Source organism: Mesocricetus auratus, unplaced genomic scaffold (genome assembly GCF_017639785.1).
Source record: "Mesocricetus auratus isolate SY011 unplaced genomic scaffold, BCM_Maur_2.0 Super-Scaffold_100007, whole genome shotgun sequence".
Classification (NCBI taxonomy): Eukaryota; Metazoa; Chordata; class Mammalia; order Rodentia; family Cricetidae; genus Mesocricetus; species Mesocricetus auratus.
The window spans coordinates 91,917,431-91,932,558 of NW_024429191.1; the positions used below are offsets into that span (position 1 = coordinate 91,917,431).

Sequence of the window (15,128 nt, forward strand, 5' to 3'; positions counted from 1 at the left end):
GTGCGACTGCACTTAGCCATCAGAGAAATTTCCCGAAGGACAGCTCCGTTTTCCACCCTTCTGGCGGTAACTAGAACATGTCTTCCTAGGGGCATCTGTGACAGGAAGGAGGAAAGCATGAGGCTCTTAGAAGGATCTGGAAGGAAGGGCTCTCTAGGGACCTTATCCTTGGCACAGGGCTGTCTGTGTGGGTTTAATAGCCACCGGGTGGCCTGTTTGACCCTGAGGTCAGAGTTTCCTGGGCTCTGGTGGTCTTTCTGTCTGAGCTGGGGGAGTTGACAGGAGGATCATGGAAAAAGGGGACTGCAGGCTGTCTGGATCCCTTCTCAGGTTCAATGCAGCTACACAGGAAAGGTCACAGCCTGTGTCAAGACCAGGCACCCTTCAGGGACTCTGGGGCTATTAAACTCTGGGGGTCTAGTCCTAACGGGTTCATAGGAGCAGAGCACCCAGGAAGGCGTCACAGTGGGTATCACCCAGGAAGGCGTCACAGTGGGTATCACCCAGGCAGCAACAGCAGGGACTTCCTCCCGCAAGGCTTCCATCCTGCCCGCAAGAGTAGTGACTGGGTGCCAATCAGACAGAAGCCTGGCCCTGCAGCCTGAGCCGGAGGCAAGCAGGGGCCAGCAGGGCTGACAGCTACAGGTCTCACCCTGGCATTGATGGGATCTGCACCTCACCCGGGCTTCCTCAGCTGACCTTGGCGCCCGCAGATTCTTTCACTTTCTCAGTAGCTCCAGGAACAGAACTAAGAGAAGTCAGACACAAAACAGCCAGAGTAAGAAAAGCAGAAGTGAGCGCTCGGAGACTGACCGTTCCCCACGGGACTGAACCGTGGAGGGTCCAGCCGGGGACTGGCCGCCAGGGACACCCGAGCGTGGAAGAGATGATCCGACTGGCCTCAGCTGTGTGGCTGCTGCTTTTCTGGCTTCCAGGTGAGGAGGCCATCTGCCCAGGAGGGTGGGAGGCCTCAGGGAGATGCCATGCGAGGTACCGGAGTCTGGATTCCTCTGTGCACAAAACTGAATGCGGCAGCTTCGTCCTCTGTGTAAGGTGGACAGCCAAAGGTCCACACTGCTCAGGGGGGAAGGGGCAGGATCCTGCTAAGCACCCAGCTCTCAGAACAAGGGACAAGTCATACACAGCGAGGGCTAGTGGCTGCCCAGGAGGGGTGCCAAGAGGAATTTTGGATGGGTTAGAATAGGAAACAGGGAGTCTGGTAGTGGTGGCGCACACCTTTAATCCCAGCACTCAGGAGGCCAACTCTGCAAGTTGGAGGCCAGCTTGGTCTACAGAGTGAGTTCCAGGACAGCCAGGACTATTACACAGTAAAACCCTATCTTGAAAAACCAAAAACCAAAAAAAAAAAAAAAAAAAAGGTCTCACTGTGTAATTCTGGAACTCTATGTAGACTAGGCTAGCCCTAAACTCACCAAGACTGCTCTCCTCTACCTCCCGAGTGTAAGGATTACAAACAAAGAAAGGTGAAGTGGATAACTTTTGGCAGGCCCTGCTGAAGGATGCAACTAAACAAACATGCTGCTTGCAGCAGAGTTAGTGCAAGAAGTTTATTGGGGGGGAGGGGGAAGGGAAGAGTGAAAGGCCGTGTTGGAGTGGAGTCATGAGGCAGGCAGGCAGGCGACAGACAGACAGACAGACAGACAGGCAGGCAGGCAGGCAGAGGACGGGGAAGAGGAGCAAGAGAGAAAAGGGGAGGCGAGAGCGAGGGCTGGTGGGTGCTTAAGGCTGTCTCAGGCCGCACAGCTGATGGCGGAGAGGCACCTGGGTGACAGCTGATGATGAAAGTGCTTTGGGGCAGATGCAGGGCTGCTGCCTCGGTGGAAACTAGCCCCAGAGTGCCGGGGTGAAAGGCGTGTACCACTGCGCCCCACACGCTACTTTTCTTTATTCTTTGAAAATACAGTGTAGTTTGGTCATATCCAACTCTCGCCCCTCCCTCAACCTCCCCCGAGTCTACCCCAGCTCCCTATTATTTCTTAACTAACCATTGAGTCCGATTAGCACTGCCTCTATGCATACAGGTGTGGTTTATCCACTGGGGCAGGGGCACCCTATAAACGGCCACCTCCCCCCCAAAGAAAAGGAATCTCTAATCCCTGCACTCTGGGGTCAGGCAGGCAGATCTCTGAGTTTGAACCTCATCTACGCAGTGAGTTGCAAGGCCAGCCAGGGCTGCATAGAAAAGCCTCGTCTCAAAAAGGACAAGGAAAAAAAAAAAAGCAAAATGAAACAAAATGTTCTGTTCTTGGCACATATTGGTCATTTGCATTTTCAAAAAAAATCAAAAAACAAACAAGCATTTGGTTCCTGTCTGAGTTTACACACCAATTTATAAAAGGACGAAAATCATCTTGGCTATTTTTCCTTTTATCTGCTTGGGTTTTCTTCTTCTTTTTCTTTCAGGATTTAAGGGGTTTTGAAAGCGCTGGGGCGGAGGTGGACGGTGGAAAGCTAGCCGCCTGCTGGGGGTGGGGGCGGGAGTGGGATGAGCAGGGGAAGCATCCTAGGGTCCTCCGTCTGTCCGTCCGTCCGCACGGGAAAGGCACAGGAGGGCTGGGAAACGGTGTTTACTAATGACGCTTCAGGACTGGCGTGGCTTTAGTGGGGAAAGTGGGCGCCTGAGTTTGGATCCCAACATCCATTTAAAAACTGCACGTGGTTTGTGTCTGCAGCCCCAGAGCTGGGGGTGCAGCGTCAAGCGGGACTTGATGTCTCCTCCTCGTCCCTGCAGGCTTCGTGCTCTTGAACACAAAGCTGCACACAAACACATATGCTCAAAGTTGAAAAGTAAAACGGGCGAGAGACGGCTCAGTGGTTGAGTGCACTGACTGCTCTTTTCGGGGACCCAGGTTTGGGTTATGGAACCCACATAGTGACTCACAACCTCCTGTAACTGGTTTCTGGGCACCTCACACCCTCTTCCGGCTTCCAGGGGCTCGTGCATGCATGTGTGGGGTGCATATAATCTTAAAAAACAGAACCTCAGAATCAGCAAGGTAAACCTAGGTTGAGAGAGCAAACCCTCCCAATTTCTGCCCATCCCCTTACCCCCTTCCTGGTCACAGGGTCATGAGCACATTGGGGGAGCAGGGCATACGTACAGCTGGCCTCTCTCCTGCTCTGGCTCATATTCCTGCAGTGGGACCACAGGGGGTGGCTATTCTCCCGGGTCCTGAGATGCCCAGGGCTGGCATGTTTGCAAACACGAGGCCCCCGTGTGTGGGAGAGACTGGGGGGTTAGGGTTGAAGGAAGGAGAAAGGCAGAAGGGAGGGGGCTGAGGGGTGATTGACAGATGGGAGGTGAGGGAATGGAGAGTGGAACTTTTGGGGACCTACACCCCATCCAGCTGTGAGGGTGCTGAACGTGGGTTTGTGTTTTCCAGGCTGTGTCCCTCTGCGTGGCCCCAGGAAGGTGGAAGGCACTGTGGGGGAGTCCCTGAGTGTGCAGTGTCAGTATGAGGAGAAATACAGGGCCAACAACAAATACTGGTGCCGAGTGTCCCTGATACGATATTGTCGAGATGTTGTCAAGACCAGAGCCTCAAGAGAAGCTAGGAATGGCCATGTATCCATCAGGGACGATCCAGCCAACCTCACCTTCACAGTGACCTTGGAGAACCTCATCCCGGAGGATGCAGGCACCTACATGTGTGGGGTGGATATACCATTCATCAATGGCTCCTGGTGGGAGATCACTCCCACCTTAGGGATTGATTCTTACTTCAGGGTTGAGGTGTCTGTGGTCCCAGGTAAGCACCCCGGTGGGTGAGTCCTCCTAATGAGCACTTTACCATGATAGCTACAAAGTGGCGGGAATTTCTGGGGCAGGAATCAGCCCAGGGCCTGAGATTACATTGTGTGTGGTGGGGGACGGACAGGGAGAGGGCATCAGTCATGGAGGCATCCTGGAGTAGCTGCATCATGGGGGGAGGTGCTGGTCCATCAGGGATGGGAGGCAGAGAGAGCAGAGTGTGTCTGTGTCCTGTGGAGTGACCCATGGAAGCTAGAATTCGTGGGTGTGTTGGGGGCCTGAGCAGAGGGTCAGTAGGGGACAGATGGTGACAGTGATGTGTGCAGAGGGACCCTCCGCTAGTGACAAGCCAGCTTTGCAGTTAGTTCTCTTTGGCAGCACGAGGCTGAGGCGGGAGGAGCAGATCTAGTGTGTGGTTCTGACTCAGGTGAGAGTTGGGGGTGGCGGCTATGCCGTGTGTGCAAATGATCAGCTGACCTAGGGGAGGCTCCATCCCGCTCCTTCCTTCAGTGTGAAATCAGCTCAAAAACAACCTGCTGTCAGCCGGTCAGGAGGGTGGTGCACGCCTGTGATCTTAGCACTCTGGAGGCAGATGCAGGAGGATCACAAGTTCACCACAGCCGGGGCTGTAAACTCCATATGGAAACCCTGCCTCACAAAACAAAGAAAAAAAGAAAAGGAAGAAGGATAGAGAAGGAAGGAAAAGAAGGGCAGGAAGGAAGGGAGGGAGGAAGGAAGGAAGGAAAGGAGGAAGGAAGGAAGCCATTGGTCAGTAGCAGAGGCTGAGGAGATTCCCTAGGTCTGATCTGTGGTTTTATCTCCAGGATCAGTATCGCAGACTCCTGCAATGACCACCAGCCTGGCAACCAGCCTGGCCCCCAGCCTGGCCCCTAGCCTGGCCCCCAGTCTGGCCCCCAGCCTGGCCACCAAGGGTCCCACCCGAGGGCCCACCATGAAGGAACACCATGAGCATTCTAAGCCCCAGGGCTTGAGGTGAGGTGCCCTAGTCCCTGATCTGAAGGTGGCCACCCCAGCCATGTGGTCCCCTCAGGAGAAGGGCTTCCAGAACTATGAGGGCTTGGGGTAAGAACCCTTGGTTCCTGACGTGAAGGTGGCGACCCTTCTCCTCAGATGGGGCTTTAGTAGGCACTACGACCATGTGCTGCTGCCATACCCTCTGGCTAGAACCTCCCGTGCCGTTGGCCTCCAGTCCGGGTAGGAGGCCACAGGTCATTGAGCACACTAGGCCTGCCGATGCCGACGACAGGGAGAGCTCAGGCTGAGGAGGACGGAAGGACAGGGTGCGACGGAAAGAGAGTAGCATGGACGGGTCTGGTGACATCCCCCCCAGGCACGGCTCAGCGCCTCATAGGATGGTCTCTTTCCTGCCTCGTGATGATCTTCATGTTACCACATCTTAGATATTCCCTATGACTGTGATAAAACGCCTTGACCAAGACACCTTATAATAGGAAGCATTTACTTGGGGCTCACACTTTCAGAGTTAGAGTCCATGATGGGAGCATGGCAGCAGGCAGGCAGGCATGGCTCTGGGGCAGTAGCCAAGAGCTCATGTCTTAAAAAGAATGATTTATTTATTCTTATTTTGTGTACATTGTTTTTTTTATTATTTTAATTTTAAATAGCTTGTTTTACATGTCAATCCCAGTTCCCTCTCCCTCCCCTCCTTCCGCACCCCCCCCACTATCCCCCCAGCCTCCCACCCTATTGCCATTTCTTCCACATAGGGGATATCCAGAGTCTGTCATTTCACTCAGGGCAGGGTCCAGGCACTCCCCCTAAGAGTCCAGGCTGAGAGAGCATCCCTCTTTGTGTTATGGACACATGATGTTTGTTTGTATGCCAGGGATAAACACTGATCCACTACCTAGGGCCCCATAGGTTGCCCAGGCCTCCTCACTGACTCTCGCATTCAGGGGGTCTGGATCAGTCCCATGCTGGCCTCCCAGCTGTTGGTCTGGGGTCTAAGAGTGTACATTGGTGTTTTTGCTTGCATGTATGTCTTTGTGAGGGTATCAGATCTTGGAGTTACAGGCAGTTGTGAGCTGCCCTGTGGTGCTGAGAATTGAACTCAGGTCCTCTGGAAGAGCAGCCAGTGCTCTTAGCCATTGAGCCATCTCTCAGAGAGAGCTAACTGGGAATGGTGTGGACTTTTGAAACTTCAAAGTCCATCCTCCAAGGACATATCTCTTCCAACAAGGCCACACCTCTTAATCCTTCCCAAATAGTTCCTCCAATTGGGGACCAGGTATTTAAATATATGAGCTTATGGGGGGCATTCTCATCCAAATTATCATACCATGCTGATTTTCAGATGACTAAACTGAGGCTCAGAGGGCTAAGTAATCTGCCTAGGCATACAGCCATTATAGATGACACAGAGCTGGGCACAGGCTTTCATGACTCCAAATTCTTGGGTTCCCCCCTCTAGACATTGGGGAGTCACCAACTGCATAGGGAAACTGAAGACAGGCTCTCCCCTTGTCACCAGCCTTTTCAAGTGTTCAGACTGTCCACTCTCTTCCCATTGGGATCCGATAGGCTAAGGCTCTGACTACCTGCACTTCTAACTTCTAGCTATAAATGTCGAGGCTCCCATGATCCTCTTGGGTTCAGGAGCTCACTAGAGTCTTCGCCGATGGAAATGGTTTTATCATAAGAGATAAAGATTATGAGGAGACAAATGAAGAGACAGCCAGGCCAGACTGGGAGAATCCCAAGAAGTGTCCTAGTACATTCTATCTGAGGCAGGGTCAGGGTGCATCACCCCCGGGAGGGGGGGAGGGCTTCCGTGTGTCTCCACCAAGAGCTCCCCCATCTCCTTCTCAGGGTTTTTACTGGGGTCTCATGAAGTAGGCACCACGGCTGAATCGCCCCCTCCAGTCTCCCTCCTCCCTCCCCCCTGCTCCCCGCTGGTGGGACCCCTGTCATGTTTCCGACCCCGCATTGGTTCCTGGTGAGCAGCCTCATTCTGGCATCCCATTTTTAGCTATATGCAGGCACATCTAGACTTTTGACATTGTGACACAATGTTGTCATCTATAAAGTTCACACCCAAGAGCCATGCAATCAAGTTACGAAAACATCGGGGGGGAAATCCAACCACCCCACCTCACCATATTTTAAGTAAATTGACAATTTGGTATTTGGGCTGTATTTACCACCATGCAAAAGCAGGAGGTCCGTAGACAGAGACCTGGACACTTCTATAAGCGCCACTCCAACGCTCACAATCAACAAAGGTGCTCCTGTTAGCAATCTCCCCAGCAACAGGCAGGGGTGTTCCATCGTGGACACTGTTGACACGATGCCACGGTCTACAGAGGTGTTGGCCACACCCGAAGCTATCCTGGGACAGGTGTGGCCTCTCTCCAGGGCCCAGGTTCTCTCCTTACTACTCCACGCCTGGAAACCTTTCTAAATATGATGCCAGACAAGTCAAAATGCAGTCCCCAAGCATGCTGCTTCTGGAGGTTAACCTGCAGATGTTGAAGGCAGGCAGAGACCTGCTTTGTTGGGTCCAAAAGAAGCCGTGTGTGTGTGTGTGTGTGTGTGTGTGTGTGTGTGTGTGTGTGTTTGAGATAAGGTCTGACTACATAGCCTTGGTTAGCCCAGAGCTCTCCATGTAGATCAGGCTGGCCTTGAAAGATCCACTCACCTCTGCCTCCTGAGCACTGGGATTTAAATTGTGGATCAGCACTCCCAGCGTCATAAGATCGTATTGTTATTGTTATTATGGTGTGTGAGTGTGTGTACATATGTGTACAACTTTCAGGAGTCAGCTCTGGGGCTCGAACTCATGACCCGGGGCTTGAATTGCAAGTGCTTTTACCCCTGAGTCATCTCACTGATTTCTTTTTTAAAAACATCGACTTTATGTGTCTGTTTTAAAAGTCAGGAGCTGGTGATGACACCAGGGCTGGGTAGAGCACTAGGCTAGCATGCATGAGGCCCTGGGTTCGATTCCCAGCACTGAATAACTAACTCCCTCCCCTTAAAGCCTCCCGGTGCTGCTGTCCGTGTTAGCTCTGCTGCTGTTTCTCCTGGTGGGGACCTCTCTGCTGGCCTGGAGGATGTTCCAGCAGCGTCAGGTCAAAGGTGAGCTAACTTCCTGTGTCCTTCTGTCCCTTCTCCAGGGTGGATGGGTTCTGTCCCTTCTCCAGGGTGGATGGGTTCTGTCCCTTCTCCAGGGTGGATGGGTTCTGTCCCTTCTCCAGGGTGGATGGGTTCTGTCTCTTCTCCAGGGTGGATGGGTTCTGTCCCTTCTCCAGGGTAGATGGATTCTGTCCCTTCTCCAGGGTGGATGGGTTCTGTCCCTTCTCCAGGGTAGATGGGTTCTGTCCCTTCTCCAGGGTGGATGGGTTCTGTCCCTTCTCCAGGGTGGACGGGTTCTGTCCCTTCTCCAGGGTGGATGGGTTCTGTCCCTTCTCCAGGGTGGATGGGGGGTTCTGTCCCTTCTCCAGGGTGGATGGGTTCTGTCCCTTCTCCAGGGTGGACGGGTTCTGGCCATCGTCTTATATCTTCTGTGCTCCTTCCCCACACTAAGCACTGGCCCTCACGGCACACACTCAACATGTCCCTAGAGGGAGGGCCCCCGGGGTGTCCCTGGGTGTAGTGGTTACACACCTGGAGAGATAGCTCCCCAGAGGCCTTTCTTCTGGGCCCTGAGTGGTTGGGTGGGGCGCAGTGTCTTCTTCCGTTTGAAAACTTTAGTGGCCTCCCACACAACTGTCTCTGAAGGGTTGCTCGGCCTCCATGGTGCACCCTGCCAGCCCCCTCTCCCCAGCTTCTTACGACTTTTGTTTGTGAGACAGACAGGCACCTCAGCCTCTCTCTTCTCTGCTGGGCTTACTCTGCATGCTGAAAGCACCTCCGCTGGCCTTCCCTGGCTTAATCCTGAATCTCCAAGCACTGCCCTCAGATTTCCTATCCTCAGACTTTTCCCGTGAAGGTTTGAGGCCCTCCTGGGTGTCCCCCTGGACCTTGGCTGTCATAGCTCTTTTTGTACTAGATGGTTCTCACCAGGCATCCCTTGGCTGCCACCTCATGTAGCCTGTGCACTGCTTCAGGCCTGGGCTGTGGCTGGAGAAGGTCCCCAGTCACCATTGGGTTTCATGTTGAACGGTTAGTTACACAGGCACCTGAAGTCCCACCCTCCCCAAGTTCAGATTGACAGACAGGACTTGCACAGGGTGTGTCAGCAAACTTGCTCCCAACAAATCCAGAAGCGTGAGTAAGCTCTAGGACGAAGGGAAAGGGTCAGGCCTCTTCCAGGGGAGCTGCTAGTCCCCTTCCTGTGCTGAGACTTATGATCCTATGAGCAAACGGCCCTCAGGGACATCTTTGTGTTCCTGAAGCCTTTTGAGACTTCACTGAGGATGTGGTAGCAGAAATGAGGCCACTCTGTCCTACAGCTGTTGTCAGGGCTTCTGTATGCACAGGGACTCCAGACCTCAGCCTCTCCTCGGGCTGCTCCTGGAGGCTGCCCATGGGGCAGCAGCCACCTCACAGCATAGGGGCACAATGGGAGAGCGCTTTCTCTTTCCAGTTGGACTCTGTCTCTTTCTGTCTGTGTCAGAAGTCAGGGTTTCTCTGTGTAGCCGTGGCTGTCCTGGAACTCGCTCTGTAGACCAGGCTGGCCTCAAACCACCCGCCTCCACCTCCTGAGTGCTGGGATTTAAGGTGTGCACCACTACTGTCTGGATCTCCAGTCTCTGTAACAAGAAAAATAAAAGAACCAGAGACAGATATTGGGGTTCAGGCTTCAAGCTGAAGATCAGAAAAGCAGAGCAGTCAGCCACTAGCTCTCACCTCTACCTCAGCTCAGACCAAAGGGGCGATCCTCAGACTGTTCCCGACTTCACTGCTCCTCAGATTCACTCAGACTGCTGTGCTCTTCTTAATGTGACTAGAGACTCTCAGACTGAATGCCTCTACCTTTTACACCTCTCAAATCCTGGGATTGAAGGTGTGAGCTCCAATTCACTCTCCAGTAGCCCAGGGTGGTCTTGAGCTCAGAGATCCATCTGCCTTTCTCCGGAGTCCTTGGGATTAAAGGTGTGTATCACCACCTCCTGGCTTCTATAGCTAACTAGTGTGGCTGGCTTTGCTTTCTGTACCCTCAGAGGCAAGCTTCAATAAATCATAAATAATATCTCACCCCAGGGGCCTCCTCCGGAGCTGCAGCTGTCATGTGGTCCACTAACCGCATGGGACTTTCCCAACCTGGACAGCTCCAGCTCTGCAGGTCCCAGAGCACTCACTTGGTGCCCTTTCACCCAGAAACGCGCAGCCCCACGGGTCGCTTCCCCTTTGTGAAAGATACGCAACTCTGTGTGCGCGACCCGTGTTGGTTCATGTAATCGTTGCACTTGGGGACGGAGGCAACAGGACTGCAGTGAGTTCAAGGCCAGCTGGGAATAGGTAGAGAAGACTCTGCCCCAAACAACAAAACAAAAAAGACAGGGGGAGGGGAGGATTGCTATAGAAAACTTGAAAAATAGGTGAAAGCAACAGAGGAGAAAACAAAATTATCTGAGGTGCATGGTAAGTCAAAATCCTGTCTCCCAGAAGACCAGCCACTGTAGTAGGGGTGTGTGAGTTCCTTCCAGTCTTTTATCTCTGCCTATGTGATTTCTTTAAAATCTACCCCCCCACCAAATAAAAAGAAGAAAAAGAAAATGGAGAGAAAAAATATTTATGGGCGGGGCAGTGGTGGCACATGCCTTTAATGCCAGCACTCAGGAGGCAGAAGTGTCACGACCACCTCGACCAGCAAGGAAGACGCACTCAGGAATCCTTCTCACAAGAGGTTTATTCAGGACCTTGATGAACAACGTGGAGGCAGCCACGGGAGAAACCCCTCCTGCTCCCTAAATAGCCGAGGCCAGCCAACCCTGAGCAGCCACGTGTGCGCAAGCCATAGGCTCACCAGAATGCATAAGCAATCTGATGATGATGGCGTGACCCCAGCGGGATGGGAGCAGGCCAAATAAGGAGTTGTTTATTACCGAGCGCACTCACCGTCGGGATGGTGGAATGCGGAAGCCGGCGCCATCTTTGAGGCGCGGTGTGGTGCAGCTCTCCACACAGAAGCAGGCGGATCTCTGTGAGTTCTAGGCCAGCCTGGTCTACAGAGCCAGTTCCAGGGCAGGCTCCAAAGTTACAGAGAAACCTTGTCTGAAAAAACCAAAAAGGAGAAAAAAAATCCATGTTTTAATTATGTGTATATGTGTGTTGGAGGGCGGTTGTGTGTGTGTGTGTGTGTGTGTGTGTGTGTGTGTGTGTGTCTCTGTGTGTCTGTTTCTGTGTATCTGTGTATGATGGGTCTGGAACCCTTGGAGGTCAAAAGTGAGCACTCATTCCTCAGAACTGGAGTTACAGGCAGTTTTCAGTTGACCAATGTGGGCCTTGGGAACTGAACTCAAGTCCCCTGCAAGAGCAGCCAGTGCTCTTAACCTCCGAGCCATCTCTCCAGGCCTGTACCATCAACACTTGGGAGACTGAGGCAGGAGGATTAGGAGAGTTTGAGAACAACCTGGTCAGCATAGCAACAGTCCCCTCCCCCCCAAAGAAAAACAAAACAAAGCAAAGCAAAAACTTCACACCATTTAAACTGTAATTTTACACTTAACATAGTACAGCATCTCCACTACTGTGGAATGTTCTAGAAACCCCAGCTCTATGCCTGAAATTTCATAGCATAGCGCTCCCCTCCTCCCTGCCTGCCTTTGTCTGTAGTCTCACCTCCTCATCTTTCTATCTGCAGCTGACAAGGACCCAGAGCTGTCCCGGAACCTCAGGCAGGTAAGGGAGCTACATCAGGGGGTGAGCCAGGGTGGCTGGGTGGGGAGGGGCAAAAGGAGGCTGTCAGGGAGTCCCTGGGCTGGTAGAAGTGGCAGGCAGGTCTATTACAGGCGGATGGAATTGTTCTAGAACAGGAGAACAGCACCCAGAGATCTAGTGATCAGCTCTTGTCCCACGGGCTGAAGAGTCCGCTCCCCTCTGGCCAGGGCAGTGGACTTGGACGAAGGCGGACCCTAGAGAGAACAGGGTGAGGGAGGAGGAAGAATGGGAAGACCAGGGCTGACACAGAGCGCGGTGGGCAGGCGGGAGGGAGAGGAGCAGGGCCGGGCGTGGAAGGGAGGACTCCATGGATGGAAGACACTTGGCCTTGCACAGGCTGCTGAGCCAAGGGAGTCCCAGTACGTGAATCTCCAGCTGCACGCATGGCCCCTGGGGGAGGAGCCGGCGCCACCGAGCCAGGTGGAGGCAGAGTACAGCATGGTGGTGAGTCTGAGAGCCTGGCTCCCTTAGCATGAGGGTCTGGGCCGCCGAGGGTACCACACAGAGGTGGGGGAGGACGGAGAGGGAACGGGCACGGGCTCAGGGCGGCAGGATAGGAACGGGGAGAGTGGAGACCCTTGGCGGGGGGGCGTTGGCGAGGGGGGGCATGTGTCACTGTAGCTAGGAGCAGGGAGTAGGATTACAGGGTTGACAGTCAACAAGTGAGAGCCTGCTGTGTCTCCTTAGTTTGGTTCCCTCACCTCTTCTTTAGAGGTGTGGTCAAGCCTCAGACTCCACTACCTTCAAACAGGAGAATGGGGCAGGGGGCCTCCTTGGGTGTGACCTGCCATGTCACAGGCCAGGTCAAACAGAAGCTGAGAGAGAGCGAGAGATAAACATCAAAGGCTTTCTAAGGAAACCCCCTCCCAGGCTCAGAGCCCAGGGAACCCTCCTCAGGTGCCCCGAGGGATGTCATGGCTTGGTGGCAGAGATGGGTGACATACACTTACCTGGAAAAGCGGCTCATCTCCCTGAATGCCTCCACTGGCCCCATTCAACCCAGGCTGCTGACCCCGCCCCATGAGGGGAATAAGGAGGGGTTCAGTCCCACATCCTTTCTGGATCCCCCAAGCTATGACTTCCCCTCACGTGTGCCAGTGGCTTTTTTTTTTTAATGATTCAGTTAGTTTTATTTTACATGCATTGGTGTTTTGTCTGAGTCTGTAACTGGAGTTACAGACAGTTGTGAGCTGACATATGGGTGCTGGGAGTTGAACCCAGGTCTTCTGGAAGAGCAGCCAGGGCTCTCAACCGCCGATCCATCTCTCCAGGCCTATGCCGGTGTCTTTTGAGAATGAGGTGTGGGCAGGGACCTTGATGTCCTCATTTTAAGCAGCTGACTATCTCTAGTTCCTCAGGTGGTGCCATGTATCTGCAAGGTCCATTCCTTCACCAAGTGACACGTTCTCAGTCCCAGCTATGGGACTGGCAAAGGTCTGGTATTGTCAGCAGAAGTTTCTGTCCCACCAGCCAGCTACCAAATAACCACACAGAGACTATTAATAATAAATGCTGGGTTGATAGCTCAGGCTTGCTACTAAGTAGCTCTTACAACTTAAAATAGCCCACATTTTTTTAAAATGAGAAACCATCTTGCATGGTTCTTTTTCTTTTTCAGATTATTTATTGTGTATATAGTATTCTGTCTGCATGTATGCCTGCAGACCAGAAGAGGGCGCCAGATTTCATTACAGATGGTTGTGAGCCACCATGTGGTTGCTGGGAATTGAACTGAGAACCTCTATAAGAGCAGCCAGTGCTCTTAACCGCTGAGCCATCTCTCCAGCCCTGTATTTATTATCTTACACGCTGTCACAGGACTCATGGCTTGTTATCTCATTTTCTATACATCCTGCTCCCTCTGCACCTGGCTGGCCACTCCCTATGACTCCACCCTCTTTCTTCTCAGCATTCTCTCAGTCTGGCTTTCCCGCCTAACCTCTTCTTGCCTAGCTATCGGCCAGTCAGCTCTTTATTAAACCAATGAAAACAACACATCTTCACAATGTACAAAGGGGTTATTCCATAGCCTGGCATCGCCTGGTAGCTAATGGTTGCAAAATGGGTTGGAAGCTAATTTCCTTTTCCCCCTGGGACAAGTAAGCCTGTGACCAAGCAGAGCCAGTAAACCTTAGAACTGTTGTGCCAGCCGGGCGGTGGTGGCACATGCCTTTAATCCCAGCACTTGGGAGGAAGAGGCAGGCAGATCTCTGTGAGTTCGAGTCCAGCCTGGTCTACAAGAGCTAGTTCCAGGATAGCCTCCAAAGCCACAGAGAAACCCTGTCTCAAAAAACCAGAAAGCAAAACAAAACAACAACAACAAAAAGCCTATTGTACCATTGTGGCTACCTCTGCTGGCCACGATATGCCCAGCATGGGGACTTCTCGCTGTGGCTTGACCAGGTTGGTGGGCCAGTGAGTCCAGTTCTAGGCAGTTGAGGGGGGGTATGTGTACTCTTCTTCTCTGAGTCTGGGGTCTCTCCCCACAGATGCTCCCCAAGGAAGATCTTCACTACGCATCTGTGGCCTTTGACTCACAGAGGCAGGGTTCTCAAGCCAACGGGAATTCCCCCTTGCCTGCCTCAGAACCAGGAAGCAGAGTACAGCGAGGTCCGGAAGCCCCGGAAAGGCCTCTCTGACCCTCACCTGTGACTCCCTGTCAACCGATCCCCTCAGTGGTGAGCTCCCAGCAGGCTGCTGCCTTCAAAGTCCTGGGCCTTGCTGGCTTCACTCAAGATGAGCATGAACCAAGGCTCCATGGGGACAGAGGCCTGTCCCACTGGCTCTCTCCTCTTAGCCTGCATTTTATTCCGCCTCGGTGTAGAAGGTGTAGCTGCTGCATCCCGTGGGGCTTTGGGAAGTGACATGGTTCATACAGAATGGCACCGGTGTTAGCTTTGTAGCATCCGCCCGGCAGGAACATCGGTGATCTCTGTGAGAACCAAAGGACCCATGAGGGTACGAAGGATGGGGAGTCGTGGAGGCACAAAACACCAGCTCCCCCATCCCACAGAGACCTGAAGCCAAGCTCTGAGGAGCGGAGCCTAGCCCTTGGCTCCAAGGCCGGGGGCGAGTTTCTCTGGACTCTCAGGTAAAAGATGAAAAAAAGTTTAAAATGTCTTCCTAAAGGGAGAAGAAGAAAATGACTTAAATGATGCCTGCTCTCTGCCGGTAGCCCCATATTAAAGCCCAGTTTTGAAATCAGAGGAGCTTTGGGGTACAAGGGCTTGAGAAGTATGTGTCACCACTGCATTGGAGAGGGTTAGTTGTAACCGCTGTCCCCGATGGAACACACAACAGGGTAATTCAAACTTGAATCCAGGGGGCACTGCGAGTGTTTCCAGCCTGCAGCAGCCACCGACGGCTTGAAAACCGTATCTGACACAGTGATTTTTTTCTTATAATCCTTCACGTTGTCCCAGAAGCAACTTCAAGGGTAAGTCATCTCCTAAGAATGGGGAGATGATGGTTATTCGTGACTTCTTCGGGT

The 15,128-nt window shown here is 53.0% G+C and overlaps 1 protein-coding gene across 1 annotated transcript; it reads left to right on the top strand.

Annotated features, from left to right (window-relative positions):
- The first annotated feature begins 514 nt into the window (after window positions 1–514).
- On the top strand, window positions 515–14,842 carry Cd300a (CD300a molecule). Its single transcript, XM_013113214.3, has 7 exons — window positions 515–935; window positions 3,405–3,770; window positions 4,597–4,765; window positions 7,794–7,891; window positions 11,562–11,599; window positions 11,975–12,082; window positions 14,128–14,842. The coding sequence occupies exons 1-7, from the start codon at window positions 887–889 to the stop codon at window positions 14,275–14,277; spliced, it is 978 nt and encodes a 325-aa protein (XP_012968668.2). The 5' UTR covers window positions 515–886; the 3' UTR covers window positions 14,278–14,842.
- Window positions 14,843–15,128: the final 286 nt, after the last annotated feature.